This window comes from Bufo gargarizans, chromosome 2 (assembly GCF_014858855.1).
Source record: "Bufo gargarizans isolate SCDJY-AF-19 chromosome 2, ASM1485885v1, whole genome shotgun sequence".
Taxonomy (NCBI): domain Eukaryota; kingdom Metazoa; phylum Chordata; class Amphibia; order Anura; family Bufonidae; genus Bufo; species Bufo gargarizans.
The window spans coordinates 73781284-73804575 of record NC_058081.1 but is presented as its reverse complement, the minus strand read 5'-3'; the positions used below and the strand labels follow the sequence as shown (position 1 = coordinate 73804575).

Sequence of the window (23292 nt, the reverse complement as noted above, 5' to 3'; positions counted from 1 at the left end):
CCAGTGTGCGGCCCCCCTCCCTCCCTCTATTGTAATTATCATTTGTCGCCAGTGTGCGGCCCCCCTCCCTCTGTCACGGAAGGTGTACAGAAACTAGAAGACACAAAATGAAGATCCGACTGACTGGATCCAAAACTAAGGAACCAGAGGGTAAGCCCTGTAACAGACCTGGCTCTCTCCCTTACTGCTCAGCCTATGCAAAAATCTCTATGGTAGATGATTGCATATCCTCGTTCCTTGACTGTATGAAACCTGAACACCCTATAATAGTGAGGGGACACGACCACCGGCTCCCTACACTTAATACGGAGGGAGTCAGGGTCACCTAGGATCCAGCAAACAGGAAAACCCAAATAAATGAACAAACTTATCTGTAGAAGACTCAGTAGTAGCATCCAGCATGCACACACTCCAGGAAGTAGTATAAACCGCAAGGTGATGCAGTATGGGAAGGGATTTAAAGGGATGCAATCAGTGCAACTACATGACAGCTGAGAGAGGCTAACAAGATGAGAAAACGAAAGCAAAACAAAAGGAACCTCAAGCAGGAGGTTCTAAAGAACGTCTGTCAGAGCTTCTCAGATGTCTGGTGGTGACATCCTCCCTCTATTGTATTATCATTGGTGGCCAGTGTGCGGCCCCCCCTCCCTCCCTCTATTGTATTATCATTGGTGGCCAGTGTGCGGCCCCCCCCCCTCTATTGTATTATCATTGGTGGCCAGTGTGCGGCCCCCCTCACTCCCTCGATTGTATTAATATCATTGGTGGCCAGTGTGCGTCCTCCCTTCCCCCCCCTCCCCCGATCATTGGTGGCAGCGGAGAGTTCCGATCGGAGTCCCAGTTTAATCGCTGGGGCTCCGATCGGTAACCATGGCAACCAGGACGCTACTGCAGTCCTGGTTGCCATGGTTACTTAGCAATATTAGAAGCATCATACTTACCTGCTGCGCTGTCTGTGACCGGCTGGGAGCTCCTCCTACTGGTAAGTGACAGATCATTAAGCAATGCACCGCACAGACCTGTCACTTACCAGTAGGAGGAGCACCCGGCCGGTCACAGACAGCGCAGCAGGTAAGTATAATGCTTCTAATATTGCTAAGTAACCATGGCAACCAGGACTGCAGTAGCATCCTAGTTGCCATGGTTACTGATCGAGCCCCAACGATTTAACTGGGACTCCGATCGGAACTCTCCGCTGCCACCAATGATCGGGGGGGGGGGGGGAGGAGAAGGGAGGCCGCACACTGGCCACCAATGATATTAATACAATCGAGGGAGTGAGGGGGGCCAGGGGGGGCCGCACACTGGCCACCAATGATAATACAATAGAGGGAGGGAGGGGGGGGGGCCGCACACTGGCCACCAATGATATTCAAACTGGGGAGGGAGGGGGGTCTGCCCCCTGCTGCCTGGCAGCCCCTGATCTCTTACAGGGGGCTATGATACGCACAATTAACACAATTTTTTCTTTATGTCCGTGGATCCTCCAAAAATCAAGGAAGACCCACAGAAGAAAAAACGGACACGGATCACGGACCTACAAACCCCGTTTTGTCGTGTGCATGAGGCCTTAGAGAGCGTACTTGCTTTCTAATTGTCTCATATGGGGTTTTTTCTTTTCCTGAAAAGGAGTGAGAAGATGAGCGCTCCCCCATCTAAATACCCCATGTAGCTACTGTTTTGACATCACGACCCAGACATTTACTAGCATCCGGACCACATCATTAAACTAGTTGCACCAAACACACAAACATCAGTAAAGCCTATGATACACTATCCCTTCTGTCCATAATTAATCTTGTAGGGTAAATGCACATGATCAGGATTGCGTGCAGATTTTCAGTGCGGATTTGCGTGTGGAAGCAATCTGTAGTTCTTCCATGGGGTTCTGTGCCTCCGTTGCACACCACACCTTCCGGATTGCATACCCATTCAAGTGAATGGTGACCGTATATTGTGGACCCGCTGTTTGCGGGCCGCAATATGGGCACGGCCGGGCAACGACCATGTGCATGAGCCCTAGTAGAGATAACAGTGCAAACTTGGCTCCTACATAGGACTGCACGGTTCGGGTGTAACACTAAAATAGGTGTAAGGAATGTATTTTACATGGCTTCTCCATCACAGCTCATTCAATTATTAGACTGTTCACAAATGAAGCCTTTGCCTCAAAACATGACAGGAAAAGTTTTATTAAAAAAAAAAATTGCAAAGCTCAAAATATGATCAGACCATTGGTGTCAAATAATACCCCATGTTAAAAGGCATCTGTCAGCAGATTTGTACCTATGAAACTGCCGTTAGGCTACTTTCACACTCGCGTTTGGTGCGGATCCGTCATGGATCTGCACAGATAATTCAGTTCAGATAGTACAAACGTCCGTTTGTATTATCTTTATCATAGCCAAGACGGATCCGTCTTGAACACCATTGAAAGTCAATGGAGAACGGATCAGTTTTCTATTGGGCCAGATTGTGTCAGTGAAAACTGATCTGTCCCCATGGACCTATATTGTGTGTCAGGATGGATCCGTTTGGCTCAGTTTCGTCAGACGGACATCAAAACACTGCAAGCAGCGTTTCGGTGTCCACCTCCAGAGCGGAATGGAGGAAGAACGGAGGCAAACTGATGCATTCTGAATGGATCCTTATCCATTCAGAATGCATTAGGGCAGGCATGCTCAACCTGCGGCCCTCCAGCTGTTGTAAAACTACAACTCCCATCATTTCCGGACAGCCTACAACTTTCAGCCTACAGAAGGGCATGGTGGGAGTTGTAGTTTTACAACAGCTGGAGGGCCGCAGGTTGAGCATCCCTGCATTAGGGCAAAACAAATCAGTTTTGGACCGCTTGGGAGAGCCCTGAACGGATCTCACAAACAGAAAGCCAAAACGCGAGTGTGAAAGTAACCTAACATGTGCACCTGGAGGCTGAAGGCATCTGTTCATATGTAGTGATGAGCGAACTTCTGTTTTAAGTTCGGCGTCTAAAGTTCGGCTTCCGGTTAGCGGAGAATCCCGATATGGTTCCCGATATGGATTCCGACTTCCGTTGTGGTCCGTGGTAGCGGAATCAATAATGGCCGATTATTGATTCCGCTACCACGGACCACAACGGAAGTCGGAATCCATATCGGGATTCTCCGCTAACCGGAAGCCGAACTTTAGACGCCGAACTTAAAACAGAAGTTCGCTCATCACTATTCATATGTGCTCACATTCTGAGAAAATGATGTTTTAATATATGCAAATGAGTCTCTAGGAGCAACGGGGTTTTGCCATTACACCTAGAGGCTGTGCTCTCTCTGCAACTTCTGTGCCCGTGCACTTTCATTGACAGGGCCAGGCAGCGAAAATATCCAGGGCGTGGCAGTTGCAGAGGGAGACGAGTCTTTAGGAGTAATGGCAACGCCCCCGTTGCTCCTTAGAGGCTAGATTTTGTGGGCGAAATGGGCTGAACAATAGGGCTTGTCATCTAATAAAGGCACTGTATTATATGGGTCTAAATCTGTATTAATGGGTACCTTATGTATATAAACTAAGGTTCAGAATAGACAAAGAAGAAGCAAGAAAAGAAAGGCAGACAGAAAATGGAAGAAAATGAAACGTATACAAAAGAAAACCACTTTCCCCACACTTTTCTTCCCAGCAATCCTCAAAATAAAAAAAATTGCCCTTAAACAAAATGGTTTCCGCTGATTTCGTCGCATGGGCGTAGTTTCTTAGCAGCATCTCTGTACTCTATAGTACAGCCGGGAGGCGCTCTGTCTCGGTCCTCCAACGTCTCGGTGGTGGCTCTCCTTTCTAGCTGGTCCTGTGCTCTGAGACCTGCCGGGAGGAGGAGGGGGCGGAGCTGCGGCTGCTCGCTCCGCATCCTCTCCAGTCAGCTATTCTTTCTCCACTTCACGCATCCTCCTGTACAAAGCCTGGAAGAGCCGGGCCTGGCAATGGATACGCAGAAAGTAAGCTGCATGTTATTTATATCGGTGCATCTGCCCCTGCCCGCACTGGTGCCAGCCGTGCTGCACTGTCCAGCTCACGTTCATGTATATAAACAGCAGTAGCAGCCCGCTCATTCATTGCTGCTGGTGTGCGGGACAATAGGTGCAGTTGTCTGCATGGTGATGGGTGGCACAGAGGATGCGGGCACATCATGGGCGTGGGTCGGATGTGTCTGTGTCTGGTCCGGCATCCTCCCAAATCATGTGCTTCTCCCCCCCCTGTAGTGCTGGCATCAGTCAGTGCCCCCTGTAGTGCTGGCATCAGTCAGTGCCCCCTGGTATTGATGTCTAGGTCCTAGCATGGTGGATGAGTTTGCACTTATTGTCTGCACTGGGTGTGGGTGGGTGTCAGGGGTGTGATGGTGGCTGAGCATTTATGGCCTTGCCTTCCTCCTGTGTCATTATGCACCAGGAGCAGGTGCTTGTGTGGGGTATGCCCAGCTGGTCTCATCTGCTATTGCAGAATTGGCATCCTGGCGAGGATGCCACAGGGTGGGTGCCTATTGTAAGTGGATAGGTAGATGGCATATAATCGCCCTGGGAATGTCGTGGGCACTTGCTTGGACTTCAGACGTGCACCTTGTGGGTTGTCCTTCACAATATGGGCATGCTCGGGGTGTGGCATGGGATTGACCTAGGAGAGGTCAGCGCTGGCCCACAGGCTGTTAGAAAAGTTGGTATAAATGTGGGTATACACAGCCCGGTATTGGTTTTGCACTAGTTGCAATGCTAGACATACGTAGGTGGGTTAATTGCTGCCGTTGGCAAGGCTGGCACGAGTACTTGTGGGTATCTGAAGTTGAGAATTGCCCACTAGTGACAATATGAAATATATTACTGTATTTATCACAGTAAATGAGAGCATGAGAGGCTAAGGCTGCTTTCACACAGTCAGTGTTTGGTCAGTGATTATCATCAGTGATTGGCTACATGCACGCGACCGTTGTGTGTTTTGCTGTCCGCAAATTGTGGATCCGCAAAACACAGATGGCGTCCGTGTGCGTTCCGCAATTTGCGTAATGGCACGGACAGCCATTGATATAACTGCCTATTCTTGACCGCAAAATGGACAAGAATAGGACAGGTTATATATTTTCTTGCAGGGCCACGGAACGGAGCAACGGATGCGGACAGCACACGGAGTGCTGTCCGCATCTTTTGCAGCCCCATTAAAGTGAATGGGTCTACGTCCGAGCCGCAGATACTGCGGCTCGGATGCGGACCAAAACAACGGCCGCGTGCATAAGGCCATTGTTAGTCAAAACCAGGTGCGGATCAAAGACGCAGAACAGGAGCAGACCTTTCATTATGCCTTATCTCTGAGTAGGACCCCCTCCTGGTTTAGCTCACAATAACTGATGAAAATCACTACTGAACCACTGAGGCCGCTTTCACATAGTCAGTGTTTGGTCAGGGTTCGATCTGTGATTTTCATCGGTAATTGTGAGCCAAAACCAGAAGTGAAGCCTCCACAGATAGGAGATCTGCACCTGTTCTGTGTAGAAGCCACACCTGGTTTGGAAATGGAAACACAGTGGCCTGACTGTGTGAAAATGGCATTAAAAGAGTGGCCCAAATAAAAATAATTTAAAGGCAGTGAAGGTATTAAAATAATAAAACATTCACCACTCTGAACCCCCGTGGGGTCAGCTCTGAAGCTGCTGCAGCCATGATGTCATGTTTTGGCAGTGATGATGCCCCCTTCATGCGGCATGTGACCACTGTAAGCCAGTAACTGTCCTCAGTGGTATATGCTTGATACCACAGGTGATTGGCTGCGGGGTCACATGCCGCGTACAGACGAGTCACCACTGCAGTCAGACGGAGGACAGAGCGGCTGTGCTGTAACAAAGAGGGTTCCGGATGGGGAGTATCAGGTTTTTTTATTACTATTTTAGTAGCTATAGTGCCTTTTAAAAATTAACCTGGACAATCCCTTTGAAAACCTTTGATATATATATATGCCACTCCCTTTTCTGTAAGGCTACTTTCACGCTAGCAGGGCAGCAAAAACGCTTCCATTACTGATAATACAACCGTCTGCACCCGTTATGAACGGATCCGTTTGTATTATCTTTAAAATAGCCATGAAGGATCCGGCATTAAAACCATTGAAAGTCAATGGGGGACGGTTCCGTTTTTTTTTTTGTGTCAGAGAAAACGGTGACTGTGGGTCATGACGGATCAGTCTCCGTTGACTTGCATTGTATGTCAGGCCGCAGCCCGTGGCGAAGAGAAAACTGCAGCATGCTCTCCGGTATGGGAACGCAACGGAATGCATTTTGGAGCATTCTGTTCTGTCCCCATTGACAATGAATGGAGACAATACCGGAAAAGAGAAACGCATATGTGTAAGCCAGTCGGCAGAGCTAATAGAGGTCACTCTGGTTCCACCGCAATAGAAAGTGTCCTGTTTCTTGTATGGCTGCTAGTCCTCTAAGTCAGGGAAATGACATCAGCTTTGATAGAGCATTGTTCACATGTCCTGAACTAAAGAGAGGCTGTCCGCATTAACGTTATAGGACTATAGATATGTCTGCATCTGGCGGTGGTTTGACAGGAGCATTACAGCCAGTAGCTAGGATGGAAAACTCTACAGTCACATGCTCATAATAGCCGATCCAGAATAGGGTTTCATCTGCCTCGCTATATATATCCATACAGTAGGATATTTCATAGCGCTCTCTGCAGTTGTAGAAATGTGCTGGACCTTCAGATGGTAATGTTCCTTGTTAGGCTACTTTCACACTTGCGTTCGGAGCGGATCCGTCTGGTATCTGTACAGACGGATCCGCTCCTATAATGCTGACGATGAACGGATCTGTCTGCATTATATTTCAGAAAAAAGTCTAAGTGTAATTTGTATTCAGACGGATCCGTCCAGACTTTACACTGAAAGTCAATGGGGGGCGGATCCGTTTGAAAATTGCACCATATTGTGTCACCTTCAAACGGATCCGCCCCCATTGACTTACATTGTAAGTCTGGACGGATCCGTTTGCCTCCGCACGGCCAGGCGGACACCCGAACGCTGCAAGCAGCGTTCAAGTGTCCGCCTGCTGAGCGGAGGCCAAACGGTGCCAGACTGAGGCATTCTGAGCGGATCCTTCAAACGGAACTCACAAGCGGAGCCCTGAACGCTAGTGTGAAAGTAGATGTGTACTCTGTTACTTTAGAGGGGTTTTCTGGGATTACTATAGTTTTTATGGTTACTTACCTCATGTACAAAATCCCCACGCTTCATCTTCCCCACGCTTTCTTCTTTTTCAATTTGGACTCTCCTTACCCGTTTTCACCACGTAAGGCTACTTTCACATTAGCAGCAGGGGACTCCGTGTGCCCCTGGACTGCTGCTCCGTCCCCATTGACTATAATGGAGGCGGGGGCGAAGTTCCAGCGGCAGCATGGCGAGAGGCAGCCGGACTAAAAGTACTGCCTCTGTCGTTCTTTTAGTCCGGCGGCTTCTCACCGTGCGCTGCCGTGCTGCCACCGGAACTCCGCCCCCATTATAGTCAATGGGGACGGAGCAGCAGTCCAGGGGCACACGTGAACTACTGGCAGGGCGCATCCGACAGGCTGTTAACCTGCCGGAACACACACACACAGAGCTCTGCAGTACACACCTTATACACACACAGAGCTCTGCAGTACACACATTATACACACACACAGAGCTCTGCAGTACACACATTATACACACACACAGACCTCCGCAGTACACACATTATACACACACACAGAGCTCTGCAGTACACACATTTATACACACACACAGACCTCCGCAGTACACACATTATACACACACACACACAGACCTCCGCAGTACACACATTATACACACACACACACAGACCTCCGCAGTACACACATTTATACACACACACAGACCTCCGCAGTAGACACATTATACACACACACACAGACCTCCGCAGTACACACATTATACACACACACAGACCTCCGCAGTACACACATTATACACACACACACACACAGACCTCCGCAGTACACACATTATACACACACACACACAGACCTCCGCAGTACACACATTATACGCACACACAGACCTCCGCAGTACACACATACACACACACACACAGAGCTCTGCTGTATACACATTACACACACACAGAGCTCTGCTGTACACACATTACACACACACACAGAGCTCTGCAGTACACACATTATACACACACACAGAGCTCTGCTGTATACACATTACACACACACACAGAGCTCTGCTGTATACACACACACACACACACACAGAGCTCTGCTGTATACACATTACACACACACAGACAGACCTCCGCAGTACACACCTTATACACACACAGACCTCCGCAGTACACACCTTATACACACACAGACCTCCGCAGTACACACCTTATACACACACACAGAGCTCTGCTGTATACACATACACACACACACACACAGAGCTCTGCTGTATACACATTACACACACACAGAGCTCTGCTGTACACACATTATACACACACACAGACCTCCGCAGTACACACATTATACACACACACAGACCTCCGCAGTACACACATTATACACACACACAGACCTCCGCAGTACACACATTATACACACACACACACACACAGACCTCCGCAGTACACACATTATACACACACACACACACACAGACCTCCGCAGTACACACATTATACACACACACACACACAGACCTCCGCAGTACACACATTATACGCACACACAGACCTCCGCAGTACACACATACACACACACACACAGAGCTCTGCAGTACACACATTATACACACACAGAGCTCGGCAGTACACACATTATACACACAGACCTCCGCAGTACACACCTTATACACACACACAGAGCTCTGCAGTACACACATTATACACACACACAGAGCTCTGCAGTATACACACACACACACACACACACACACACACACAGAGCTCTGCAGTACACACATTATACACACACAGACAGACCTCCGCAGTACACACCTTATACACACACAGACCTCCGCAGTACACACCTTATACACACACAGACCTCCGCAGTACACACCTTATACACACACACAGAGCTCTGCAGTACACACATACACACACACACACACACACAGAGCTCTGCAGTACACACATTATACACACACAGAGCTCGGCAGTACACACATTATACACACACACAGACCTCCGCAGTACACACATTATACACACACACAGACCTCCGCAGTACACACATTATACACACACACAGACCTCCGCAGTACACACATTATACACACACACAGAGCTCTGCAGTACACACATTATATACACACACAGAGAGCTCTGCAGTACACACATTATATACACACAGACCTCCGCAGTACACACATTATACACACACACAGAGCTCTGCTGTATACACATTACACACACACACAGAGCTCTGCTGTATACACATTACACACACACACAGAGCTCTGCTGTATACACATTACACACACACAGAGCTCTGCTGTATACACATTACACACACACACAGAGCTCTGCTGTATACACATTACACACACACACAGAGCTCTGCTGTATACACATTACACACACACACAGAGCTCTGCTGTATACACATTACACACACACACAGAGCTCTGCTGTATACACATTACACACACACACAGAGCTCTGCAGTACACACATTATACACACACACAGACCTCCGCAGTACACACCTTATACACACACACAGACCTCCGCAGTACACACCTAATACACACACAGAGCTCTGCAGTACACACCTTATACACACACAGAGCTCTGCAGTACACACCTTATACACACACACAGAGCTCTGCAGTACACACATTATACACACACACAGAGCTCTGCAGTACACACACAGAGCTCTGCAGTACACACACACACACACACAGAGCTCTGCTGTACACACACACACACAGAGCTCTGCTGTATACACATTACACACACACAGAGCTCTGCTGTATACACATTACACACACACAGAGCTCTGCTGTATACACATTACACACACACAGAGCTCTGCAGTACACACATTATACACACACAAAGCTCTGCAGTACACACATTATACACACACACAGAGCTCTGCAGTACACACATTATATACACACACAGAGAGCTCTGCAGTACACACATTATATACACACACACAGAGCTCTGCTGTATACACATTATATACACACACACAGAGCTCTGCAGTACACACATTATATACACACACAGAGAGCTCTGCAGTACACACATTATATACACACAGAGAGCTCTGCAGTACACACATTATATACACACAGAGCTCTGCAGTACACACATTATACACACACAGAGAGCTCTGCAGTACACACATTATACACACACAGAGAGCTCTGCAGTACACACATTATACACACACAGAGCTCTGCAGTACACACATTATACACACATAGAGAGCTCTGCAGTACACACATTATACACACACACAGAGCTCTGCTGTATACACATTACACACACACACAGAGCTCTGCTGTATACACATTACACACACACAGAGCTCTGCAGTACACACATTATATACACACACAGAGAGCTCTGCAGTACACACATTATATACACACAGAGAGCTCTGCAGTACACACATTATACACACACAGAGCTCTGCAGTACACACATTATACACACACACAGAGCTCTGCTGTATACACATTACACACACACAGAGCTCTGCAGTACACACATTATACACACACAGAGAGCTCTGCAGTACACACATTATACACACACAGAGCTCTGCAGCACACACATTATACACACACAGAGCTCTGCAGCACACACATTATACACACACAGAGCTCTGCAGCACACACATTATACACACACAGAGCTCTGCAGCACACACATTATACACACACAGAGCTCTGCAGCACACACATTATACACACACACACACAGCTCTGCAGTACACACCTTATACACACACACACAGAGCTCGGCAGTACACACATTATACACACACAGCTCTGCAGTACACACATTATACACACACAGAGCTCTGCAGTACACACATTATACACACACACAGAGCTCTGCAGTACACACATTATACACACACAGAGCTCTGCAGTACACACATTATACACACACAGAGCTCTGCAGTACACACATTATACACACACAGAGAGCTCTGCAGCACACACATTATACACACACAGAGCTCTGCAGCACACACAGAGTACTGCTGCTTGCACACAGCTCTGCTGCATTTACACACTCAGTTCTGCTGCTTGTATATAGACCCATACAATTATCTGTACACTGGTGGCGGCAGCATAGTCTTCTTAGTCTGGCCCCTCCCACTCATGCCATCATAAAAGGTCCCTCAGCTGCAGTTAATTGGAGGTTTTAATTCCTTTACTGCTGCTTAGGACCTTCAGCATGGAGGGGCCGGTGGTCCACACAGTCCTCTCAATGAGGCAGAATTCTCGTGCCCCACCTCTAGAGCATGCTTACCTTCTCCCGGCACCCGCGTCCCTGTGGATTCCTGCATGGCTGCCGCTGCATCTCCCCATCGCGCGTATCAAAACATCTGGTGAGCACTTCACAGTGACACCCCAGCTCCTGTGTAGAAACTGCTGACAGACTCCTTTTTCTTTTTTTTTTTCTTTTTTATAACTAGGTTGAAAAAAGACTAATATTCATTAAGTCAAAAGTTCCTCATATTCCAAGGGCAATTTTGGCTCACTTGGCTTATGGAGGGAGGGGGAGGGAAGGAAGAGCTACTAGAGCCTTCAGATGTGGTCTGCTGAATTCCCTGGATCACAGTATTTTCAGACTGCTCCATTATGGATACCATTGCTTCTAATGAAAGCGTCCTGGCTATTGATTTGGTCATTCCTACGTAATGTGGTAGGACAATCTCCTCCGTTATTGATGGCATGCTTGTCTCCATCTAAAGGACTGTGACAAATGACATTTTTATTCCGAGAACCATATGATGAAGACACATTTATAATCCTCTAAATCTAAATATATGTCTACATGGATACTGGCCGCATGCATTCTGCATTTTACAAACGCCTATTGTCCGCAAAACGGAAAAGAAAGGGGCATGGATCGGAAATATGGATAGGGACAGCACACAGTGCTGTCCTCCTCTTTTGCAGCCCTATTTAAATGAATGGGTCCGCATCCAACTCACAAAAAATGCAGATGTGGACAAAAACTATGTGTGTGCATGAGGCCTAACAGTGACTTTTCTTTCCTTCCTTTATTGGCATACAGGGGTAAACGGGGTCCTGTGGATACATTAGGTGTGAACAGAGTCTAACTGAAGAAGCGCATTCATATAACCAGCCGCAACTTCCCGTGATAATAACGTCTTGTGTGATTGCTTGCAGGAGAGGGTCTGAAATGTAGATAAAGTTGGATAACCACTGGGATAGATTTATCTAGACTGACTCCCATGCGCTAGTCTTCATCCCTCTTAACAAATGAGGCGCATCTCTGTCAGTCCATGCGCCAGAAACTGAAACCTACGCCATCTAGTGGCTAGTGTAGACTTGAGATATGATTAGAGATGAGCGATAGAGATTCGCATAAAACTTTGTTCTATTCAGAGGTCGCAATAATGCCTGTACAAGCGTCATAAACAAGCTTCATAATGACAAGCGTCATTTTACTCCCTGGAAAAAGTCTAAGGTCCATTCACACGTCCGTTTTTTCTTTCCTGATCTGTTCCGTTTTTTCAGGAACAGATCAGGACCAGATCTGGACCCATTCATTTTCAATGGGTCCTGGAAAAAATCGGACAGCACAATGTGTGCTGTCCGTTTCCGTTGTTCCGTTCCGCATGTCCGTTTAAATATAAAACATGTCCTATTCTTGTCCTGAAAAATCGGATCCTGGTACAATACAAAGTCAATGGATCCGCAAAAAACGGATGACATTCGGATGTCATTCCGTATGTCATCCGTTTTTTGCGGATTCCGTTCCTGGAAACACATAACAAATTTTTTATTTTTATTTTTTTCAATTTTTTTTCAAAGAAATCCAAACAACTTTATTTGATTATTGAAATGTATACATGTTTCCGTTTTTTGCGGATCCGCAAAAAACGGATGACATACGGAAACATTTTCAGGAACAACGGATCCGCAAAAAACGGACCGTTTTTCAGGATGAAAAAAAACAGGACGTGTGAATGGACCCTTAGGCGTACTAATACGCCTTAGACTTTTCCCTGCCATTCATCAGTGCAGTGAGCGCTGTGAACGGCACGGGAAGCGCAGCGATGTGGCTGCTGCCTGAAACAACCAATGACAAAGCTCCTTACAGTAAGGAGTTTAGTGATTGGTCAGTTTGAGCGGGCTGCCGGAGCTTATGGCACACCGCTCTGAAGTAAGGAAGGAGGCGCACGCGATCGTCACCGGCGGGGTAAGTGGCCTTGCTGCAGCGCCTTGTTTTAACTTGTTCAGCCTCACATGCTGTATGAGCCTAATCCGGCTATGAACACATATGGATATGTGAGCTATAGCGGTGCTCGTCCGCGGTGTGAGCCCTGTCAGGGACCAGCCCGGCTAGTAGTAACTGTTCGGTAACGCCACATTTCGCACAGGTTACCCATAAGTGACGGCCGGCAGCATGGTGAGTGTTGTGTCACTGACAACGTTTCAGTTTCCCGCCCTTATCTGTAGTGTACAGCTCCTAATGTGCAGGCAGCGTGCGTCATGAGGACTGAGGAGTACAGTACAGCTGTTACCTATAGCAACCGGAGACAGCCTGTTCTGTAATTAGAGGACGCAGCCACAGTCTGTTCATAAGTCATAACCCCATCAGCCACATTACCCCCAGAACAGGACAAACCCTTTAAACCTCATAAAATCACTGCAACAGTGTCCTCAGTGGTGCCGACCCCCCTCAGCGCAACAGTGACCTCAGTGGTGCCGACCCCTCAGCGCAACAGTGTCCTCAGTGGTGCCGACCCCCTCAGCGCAACAGTGTCCTCAGTGGTGCCGACCCCCTCAGCGCAACAGTGACCTCAGTGGTGCCGACCCCCTCAGCGCAACAGTGACCTCAGTGGTACCGACCCCCTCAGCGCAACAGTGACCTCAGTGGTACCGACCCCCTCAGCGCAACAGTGACCTCAGTGGTACCGACCGCCTCAGCGCAACAGTGACCTCAGTGGTACCGACCCCCTCAGCGCAACAGTGACTCAGTGGTGCCGACCCCCTCAGCGCAACAGTGACCTCAGTGGTGCCGACCCCCTCAGCGCAACAGTGACCTCAGTGGTGCCGACCCCCTCAGCGCAACAGTGACCTCAGTGGTACCGACCGCCTCAGCGCAACAGTGACCTCAGTGGTACCGACCGCCTCAGCGCAACAGTGACCTCAGTGGTACCGACCGCCTCAGCGCAACAGTGACCTCAGTGGTACCGACCCCTCAGGCAACAGTGACCTCAGTGGTACCGACCCCTCAGCGCAACAGTGACCTCAGTGGTACCGACCGCCTCAGCGCAACAGTGACCTCAGTGGTACCGACCGCCTCAGCGCAACAGTGACCTCAGTGGTACCGACCCCCTCAGCGCAACAGTGACCTCAGTGGTACCGACCGCCTCAGCGCAACAGTGACCTCAGTGGTACCGACCGCCTCAGCGCAACAGTGACCTCAGTGGTACCGACCCCCTCAGAGCAACAGTGACCTCAGTGGTACCGACCCCCTCAGAGCAACAGTGACCTTAGTGGTGCCGATCCCTTCAGCGCAACAGTGACCTCAGTGGTACCGACCCCCTCAGCGCAACAGTGACCTCAGTGGTACCGACCCCCTCAGCGCAACAGTGACCTCAGTGTTACCGACCCCCTCAGAGCAACAGTGACCTCAGTGGTACCGACCCCCTCAGAGCAACAGTGACCTCAGTGGTACCGACCCCTTCAGCGCAACAGTGACCTCAGTGGTACCGACCGCCTCAGCGCAACAGTGACCTCAGTGGTACCGACCCCTTCAGCGCAACAGTGACCTCGGCTAAATTTAAAATTGTCTAAATTTGCTATTTATGCATGGAAGACAGTTCTAGAGCACTAGTAATGGTTTCCCTGCATACATAGCAACTCCTTAATGTTATGTAGGCCTTCGTATTAACTATTTGAATTACTGTAACTTTCGTACTCCTCATCGGCTGAAAATACTCCTCAAAAATGGTAAGAGGAGTATTTTTACTCTTCCAGAAAAAATGTAGCGCGACCTCTGGTTCTAATACTGTACGGAGCAGGAGCTCCGTACAGTATTAGAATGTATTGGCTACGATGAGCCGAAGTTATTGCTTCGCAAAGTCTCGCGAGACTTCGCATAATAACTTAAGAAATTAATTTATACTGTAAAAAAAACATTTTGCGAACCAGGGTTCGGTTCCAAGTGGTACCCTAGTTCGGGAAATGTTTTTTTACAGTATAAATTAATTTCATAAGTTATTCGCTCATCCCTAGATATGATGTATAGTAAATAGTTATAAGAAATCCATCAGGCCGCGGTAGGCTCCATTCCTGCTAAGCCTCACCACTTTTTCTTGCCACTTTAGAGTACTTTCACACTAGCGGCACGGACCTCCGGCAGGCTGTTCACCCGCCAGAACAGCCTGCCGGAGTCCCTTGCCGCTAGTGTGAAACTAGCCTTCGAAAACTGTTGAGAAGCTCAAAAAGTCACAAATTATGATGGAAATATGGTGTGCTCCATCATTTCCAAAATTTTAATGCCACAAATTACAATAGTGGTATAAACAGCTTGATAAATGGCCCTTCTTGTGTTTCATAGTCCACATGAGCAGATCTGTTTGCCAGCTCTGTTACCTCACGACATGACAGGTTCATAGGAGCAGGTTTATCATTGGTGCATTCGACTATTCTCACAAAAATGGGCAAGGCTTAACGGAGGGGGCGTGGTCTCACAGCCCACCAGATTCACCATGTGGAGAATGCATGGGATGATAGAAAGGGGTGTATATAGTAAACATTTTCCAGATAGTCCATACGGGTGGGGATTTTCTGCTGTCGCCTACTGGCGTGTAAAGCCTAGAGTAAGGGTCCATTCACACGTCCGCAAAATGGGTCCGCATCTGTTCCGCAATTTTACGGAACTGGTGCAGATCCATTCATTTTCACGTCCGCAAAAAAATATAACATGTCCTATTCTTGTCCGCATCCACAGACAAGAAAAGGCATTTCTATTATAGTGCCGGCCATGTGCGGTCCGAAAAATGCAGAACGCACATGGCCAGTGTCCGTGTTTTGCGGATCTGCAATTTGCAGACTGAGACTGCAAAACAGTTGCGGACGTGTAAATGGACTCTTAGGCCTCATGCACATGACCGTTGTGTGCATCCGCGGCCTTTGTTCCGTTTTCAGTTTTTTTCCGCGGACCCATTGACTTTCAATGGGTCCGTGGAAAAATCGTAAAATGCTCCGTTTGGCATCCGCGTCCGTGATCTGTGTTTCCAGTCCGTGAAAAAAATATGACCTGTCCTATTTTTTTTTTACTGACAACGGTTCACGGACCCATTCACAGTTGCGGACGTGTGAATGGACCCTTATGTGTCCACCTCTGGTTAAGAAGCTTCCTAACAAGGTTGTACCTTGGTCCAGATATTTTTGCAGTGAATTGATCCTAAAATTTGGAAATTCAACTAAAAATAAAAAATATCATTCTGACAGAATTTTTGGTGATTTAATTCAGGAGAATCACAGAGAGAGGGAAGGAGAGGCAATCGGATAACTTTCAATTCAGGGAATTTGTCAAGACTGGTGTTTCATAGGGCAGTTGTGATCTAGTTTGTCTGGGAGTATGAAGTGCCTAATTTATTAAGAGGTGCAGTCTAGGAGTAGTGTTGAGCGAACTTCTGTTTTCTAGTTCGGCATACAAGGTTTGGGTTATCTAAGAATTCCGTTATGAATTGCGCTACCATGGACCATAACTTATAACTTCCGTGGATGCGAAATCCATAATGGAATTCTTAGATAACCCAAAACTTGTACGCTGAACTTGAAACACAAGTTCGCTCATCCCTATCTATGAGGCCATTCCCCCATAGTGAGGTCCAACAACAACACACCCACTTTTTGTAGTGCTAACAACATTTTAAGGCCTCATGCACACACAACTGTGTCTGTTTTGTGGTCCGCAAACAGCCGATCCACAAAATACAGATGCTGTCCGTGTGCCATCTGCATTTGTTTTGCGGACCCTTTGATTTTAGTGGGTCCAGATCTGTGTGCTTTCCACATCCATATGTTCATTGAATATCTCCTATACTTGGCCACAAAATGTGGACCACGGACCCATTAAAGTCAATGGTTACACAAAAAATGCAGATGCAACCAGTACCCCTATTTTGCGGATCCGCAAAAGGCATAGTGACAATTTCCTGGTATGCTGGGTTTGATAAATGTAGCAAAATGGGAATACGCCCTTAGGCAGGACATCTAGCCATCCTCGCTTGTGCGTTCTGGACTTCTAGAGATTGTTGCCGTTTGTATCAGCTTGTGTGTAGTGCACGGTTGTGATGCAGCTTGGTGCCTGCTGTTGCCAAAAACTTTTGATAAGAATTTACCTACTTCTAGGTTTCTGGAAATGGCTTTGCTGATATTTTATTCAGACAAAGAATGTCATGTCTGCATGATGTTATCACAAGAGGCAGTTGGCTAATAACATAAGAAATACTACATTTGCCAAGTTGACCAGATTAGTCATTGTGACTGGAGATGTAAGGGAAGCTTGGAGTAATTCAATTAACACACTCATCTGCCGTGAGGAACAAATCCATTTTAATCTCGCATTCATTAGTTAGAGGTCTCGTAGAGATGTTCATTCTAGTCATTGCTGGCCTTCACTTTTCCACTGCTAAGGTGACCGGACGTACAGTGTTGAAGAATAATACATTGTGAGGGTGTCTGTCATCCTGTATAGGACTGTATACATTTTCTTCAAGCCTATAGAGCAGTCCATGTGATGCCATATAATTCATGTTGAAATGTATACAGTAATTTATAAAGGGGTTTTCTGAGATGAATAAATATCCCATCGTTGGGGGTCCGACTCAGCTGTTTTAGGCTAGGTCTACATGACAATTTTTAGAATGGCAGTCTATGGTGTCGCACTGCAACATGCAACATGTTGCGACTGCGACGCAACAGTCGCAGAAAATCTATTTGAGATGGATTTTTCTGCGACTTTTGCATCGCAGTCGCAGCGTGTCGCATGTTGCAGTGCGACACCATAGACTGCCATTCTAAAAATTGACGCGTGACATTGGTGCAACAAAATGTCGCACGACAAATGTTGCGCCCTATCGCGCGACTAATGTCGTTGTGTAGACCTAGCCTTAAAAAGGCCTCTTACTAGGACTTTGACGTCACGTTCATTTGTCACATGGCCTAAGAACAGCATAGTCCCATTGAAGTGGCGCTGTGCTTGGTAAGCAGCTGACCAGTGGGAGTGCCAAGAGTCAGCCCCCCACCGATCAGGTTTTGATGACCTATACGGAAGATAGGTGATAAATATAAAAGACCCAGAAAATTCCTGTAGGTTTTTTTTCATTCCATTAGGACACACTAAAAGGGAATCTGTCACCAGTTAATGATAGCAAAGTACCCTTTGAACATACGTTTATGGCGCTATGTACAGCTGCCTGCACTCCCAAGTAGGTGGCATAAGAGTGTCTACACAATATGCTAAAAGGGGTTTTCTGAATAATGCTGTTTAAAACAATGGTCACAAAGGGTTAATTTTTTTTTAAAAAGCCATCCTCATCCTGGTCTGGTCAGTGCTGCCAACCCTACTTCCACAATCTACTGCTGGCAAACGACAATTGACAATTCGCTCGTTCATCTGGTACTTGGTGGCACCTTTACACCGCAAGATAATTGCTAATGAGTGTTCCTATGAACGCTCGTTAGAAATCTGGCGGATTCTTGGCCCATGTAAAGGGCCCTTTAGGCCTTATTAACACATTTATGTCTGTTTTCTGTCTTTGAAAAAACAGTCCGTTTTCCGTACGTGTGTCTGTATTTTGCCCTCCATGTGCCATCTGTTTTTCATGTGCACTGCTAGGTCGATAAGGGGACTTGCAGAACGTCTTCTAGCAGTGGTCCATGAAAACAGAATAAACACAGACCTATAGCCTTATGGTACTTTCACACTTGCGGCAGAGGATTTCGGCAGGCAGTTACCCTCACCGGCAATCTGGACGCAAACTGATGCATTTGTGAGACGGATCCGGATGCGGATCCGTCTTAATGCATTGCAATACTGGATCCCTCTTTCCAGTTGTTATCCGGAAAAACGGATCCGGTATTTATTTTGTTCTCATTTTTAAAGGTCTACGCATGCGCAGACCGCAAAACTGGATCCGTTTTGCCGGAACACTTGGGGCCGGATTTGGCATTAATGCATTTCAATGGAAATGAATGCCGGATCCGGAATTCCAGCAAGTGTTCAGGATTTTTGGCCATAGAGAAATCTGCAGCATGCTGCAGTATTTTCTCCAGCCAAAAAGCGTAAAAGGGACGGAACTGATGCATCCTGAACGGATTACTCTCCATTCAGAATGCATTACGATAAAACTGATCAGTCTTTTTCCAGTATAGAGCCCCTAGGACAGAACTCAATACCGGAAAAGAAAAACGCTAGTGTGAAAGTAAACTTATGAGTGTGCTTGGTCCAAGTTTTGGTAGTGCAAGCTTTGCTCGGAAGTCTGAATATACCCATAAAATTCCGTGGAGAACATAGCACACATCCGTCACTCACTGATACGTGATTCAGGCTTCATGTACACAACTGTATTTTTCATCTGTGTGAAATTTTGGAGATACCACATTGACCCATTCATTTCCGTGGGGCCATGCTCACACCTATTTTTGTGTATCCATATAGCCGCTCCACAAGTTGTAGAACATGTCCTATCCTTGTCTGTATTGTGGAGGAGAATAGCTCTTCCTACTAAGAAAAATGCAGAATGCACATGGAAGGTATCCATATTTTACGGATCTGTGGTTTTCGAACCAAAATCTGCACATGCTGTATGCATGAAGCCTAACCCTAACGTTGTAGGAGCCTGGTTACGATACACAAGCAACCTATGGGATAGACTTGACCTAATAGCGCTGCCTATAAAAGACATGGCACACGGACAGACCTGAGTGCACTGGACTTGGTTATTTATAGAGGAGCTGCTGTAACGTTGGAGCCAAGTGGTTTATTTGTGATGCAGGGAAACCAGAAACTGTCCAGAAGCCCTCTGTGCATTTACTTATCCTAGAGAGCATGCCGATTATGGATGGAATCCATGTGTACATAATGCACGGAGAGGAATTAGCAAGTAAGGTCAAGCGCACAAACCCACCTACCTGCACAGCGCTGCCCACTTCCCCTTTATCAGTGCTATGTATAGACTGGCAAGCCTTTATATATTCAGTAGGATTGATCTGCAGGGGTACATTGCTGGTGAGCAGTCTGAATACAGAGCAGTGAGCTGCCATATAGTGCTCTCATCTGTAATGTTAATTCAGCCCCAGTTATTACTGTATTGTCCAAATAGAAAGAACAGCGGTAATTTATAAAACATGACTGGTCCAGGAGGTAACAGTGATATAGGGACACGTTTACATAGTATTCTCCCTGCTTTGATCTCATACATTCAGGTGTATTTAGAGTGAACCCACCCGCAGATTCATGCCGTCCGAATGACAGGCAACATGAAATTACCATAGGTTCCCTGCTTTCTAGCAGCAATGTTTTGCTCTGAAACGCTACAGTATTAAGGGCCATGTGCCGGCAATGCCTGTGCTGTGGGCCGCAATGCACTGGCTCGACCGTGTGCCCGCTGTCTGCACACTTGGACCCATTCACTTGAATGGGGTCCGCGATCCGCATCTGACAGTCCGCACTGGAATGCACAACTCTTTTGCAGTGCGGATGCACGGACAGAAACACCATGGGAGCACTCCGTAATGCTTCTATGGGCTTCCGATTCGTGCCTCCGTTCTGCACCGCACTGTATCTCCCGGATTGCAGACCCATTCAAGTGAATGAGTCTACATCTGTGATACGGGGTGCAGACTTGCTGTCTGCGGGCTGCAATACGGCCACAGACTTGCTACAGTCGTGTGCATGAGGCCTACGGGTATGTTCACACAGAGTATTTTCAGAGAGAGAAAAAACCTGATGTGGAATCTGCATCACTTTTTTTGCATGCAATTTTTTTCGGATGCGTTTTTTACATGGTTTCAGTGTTTCGGCAAGGATTTTCATTCCTGCACATTATCAGTGGAAATGGATATGGATTCTGTGTCCAAAATGGTCAGGACACTTCCTTTTATTCTGTGGTACAATTTTTAAAACTGCAAGTGGGGAAAAAACAAATACAGTATGTTTAACTTACAGATTTCCTATTGAAATACTTGTTTTCTGATGCTGTTTTTGAAGCTAAAACCATGAGTGGGTTAAAGAAAAGAGAAGTATTATCTATCTTTTATGCTTTCTCTCCTGTTATGATCCACTCCTGAATTTGGCAGCACCTAAAGTGAGGGCATTGCACTAAAATAGGGAGTGTTATTAGCATTTCACACTGAGGCCCATATTTGACCATACAGGTTCTTTCTGATGGATTCTATATATGTAAGTGTACAGTAAAACGTCTTATTACATATCACATAGGCACCGTACAGTCGCATACAGAGTGCCTAGTGCACAGAACTACATTAGTTCATAAGCCATTAGGCTGGATTAGTTATGGTTACACTATTCCCTATAGAAGTCAATGGATGAATACTGCAACATAACCAGAGGAGAACCCAGGGGCAGTGTTGCTGTGGATGTGCTATGGGTGTGCAGCAGATTTGCACAAGGATTACACACATGTCATTTGATAGGGTACTGATCTTAGGGTACGGCCACACAGTCAGGTTTCTACATGCAGTTTTGGAAGACAGAATCAACATTAATTAACGGGCATGTGTGAACTAACCCTAGATGGAGGTACACCAGGAATGAAGAAGCCTGGTGCCTGATGCAGGAATGAAATTACCTACAGTGATTGGAGATGTTCATCCTGAGTTCACATATACATGGCCATCCACTTCTCTACAGCGTGGACGGTACAGAAACACTGGAAGCAGACTGATGGCAGAACTGATCCCACAGTCTTCTGTGGGATCATTCATAGCATCCAGCACATTAGTTCTGACACTGGACAGAAAACGCTGCATGCACTACACATACTTCTGTTGCGTCCTGCTCCGGAGAATACAAATACTGTATTTGAGCCCCACCTTAGTGGTTGCTATAATACCGACAGTCTATGCCTGCCTATTCCGCTGCCGGAACATTCACTCCATCCCCTGCTCTCGTCTTCTTGTGGTATGTTTCCATCGACTCTTCCCAACTTCTTCCCGGTGGGAATGGCCACTAGAGTAGCGCTGCTCGGCCACTCCATTCTGGCTGCAGATTTCTCTTCTGCTGTGACTCTTGTTGCCCATAGAGCGGGTGCACTCTCTCTGACTCTTAAAGGGCCAGGGCAAGAACGCCTAAATCTGTCCCAGCTTATGGCTGACCTCCCTATGGGAAGGTGCCTGAGCAATAGTGTTTATAGCTTGCTAGTTCCCTGTGAAACTGCGCTATGCTACATTCTGATCTCCCGTGTGCTGTACTACAATCTTATCGGACTTTAAACCTTTGCTGTGTGATCTGACCCCTGTCTGACTCTCGGATTCACCCTGTTGTGCCTGCCCTGACCTTTGGCCCGATTACCGGATTGAATAATTTACTATGAAAAACCAGGTATAAGCAAGAATTAGCACATACTATTGGTGAAATGATGTCTTGAAAGGTATCCAACCAGGGAGTTAGTGCTGCTAACAAATATTACAATGAGGTCAGTAACTGTATAGTCTCCTAGGCTTCCTAAATGATCATGCTGGCTCCTGTATTATTAATGTACTGGCTCCTGGCTTCTTTCTAAGTGTATCCTGGTAGTGTGCTGAAGATCGCAGTTTACCACCATCTGCTGCTGTGCATATCCACCAAATCAAACATGTTTCTTATGAAAACATTTGTTTTAAGGGAGGAATTAACATACGTGTTCCAGTGCTGTTGTCATCTTTTCCCTCCCTTTAACCAGTTCTATGCTTGTGGAGGCCTACTTCAATATTGCTAATAACTTCTATTAAATAAATTGCTCATTAGGTAAGTCCTTAGCTGACGTGCAGCTTCACAGTAAGGGCTCTTCTGGCACCAGCATGGTTTGTAGATTAAAC

General features: G+C 46.9%; 1 protein-coding gene across 2 annotated transcripts in view; it reads left to right on the top strand.

Moving 5' to 3' along the window:
* Positions 1–3803: 3803 nt before the first annotated feature.
* The window catches only part of LOC122929471 (FSD1-like protein), a 70484-nt gene continuing 50995 nt past the window's right edge, over positions 3804–23292 (top strand). For both annotated transcript variants that reach the window (XM_044283062.1, XM_044283061.1), the window contains exon 1: positions 3804–3962. In XM_044283062.1, the coding sequence (XP_044138997.1) occupies positions 3948–3962 (15 nt within the window). In that variant the 5' untranslated portion in view covers positions 3804–3947. The remainder of the gene's footprint in view (positions 3963–23292) is intronic.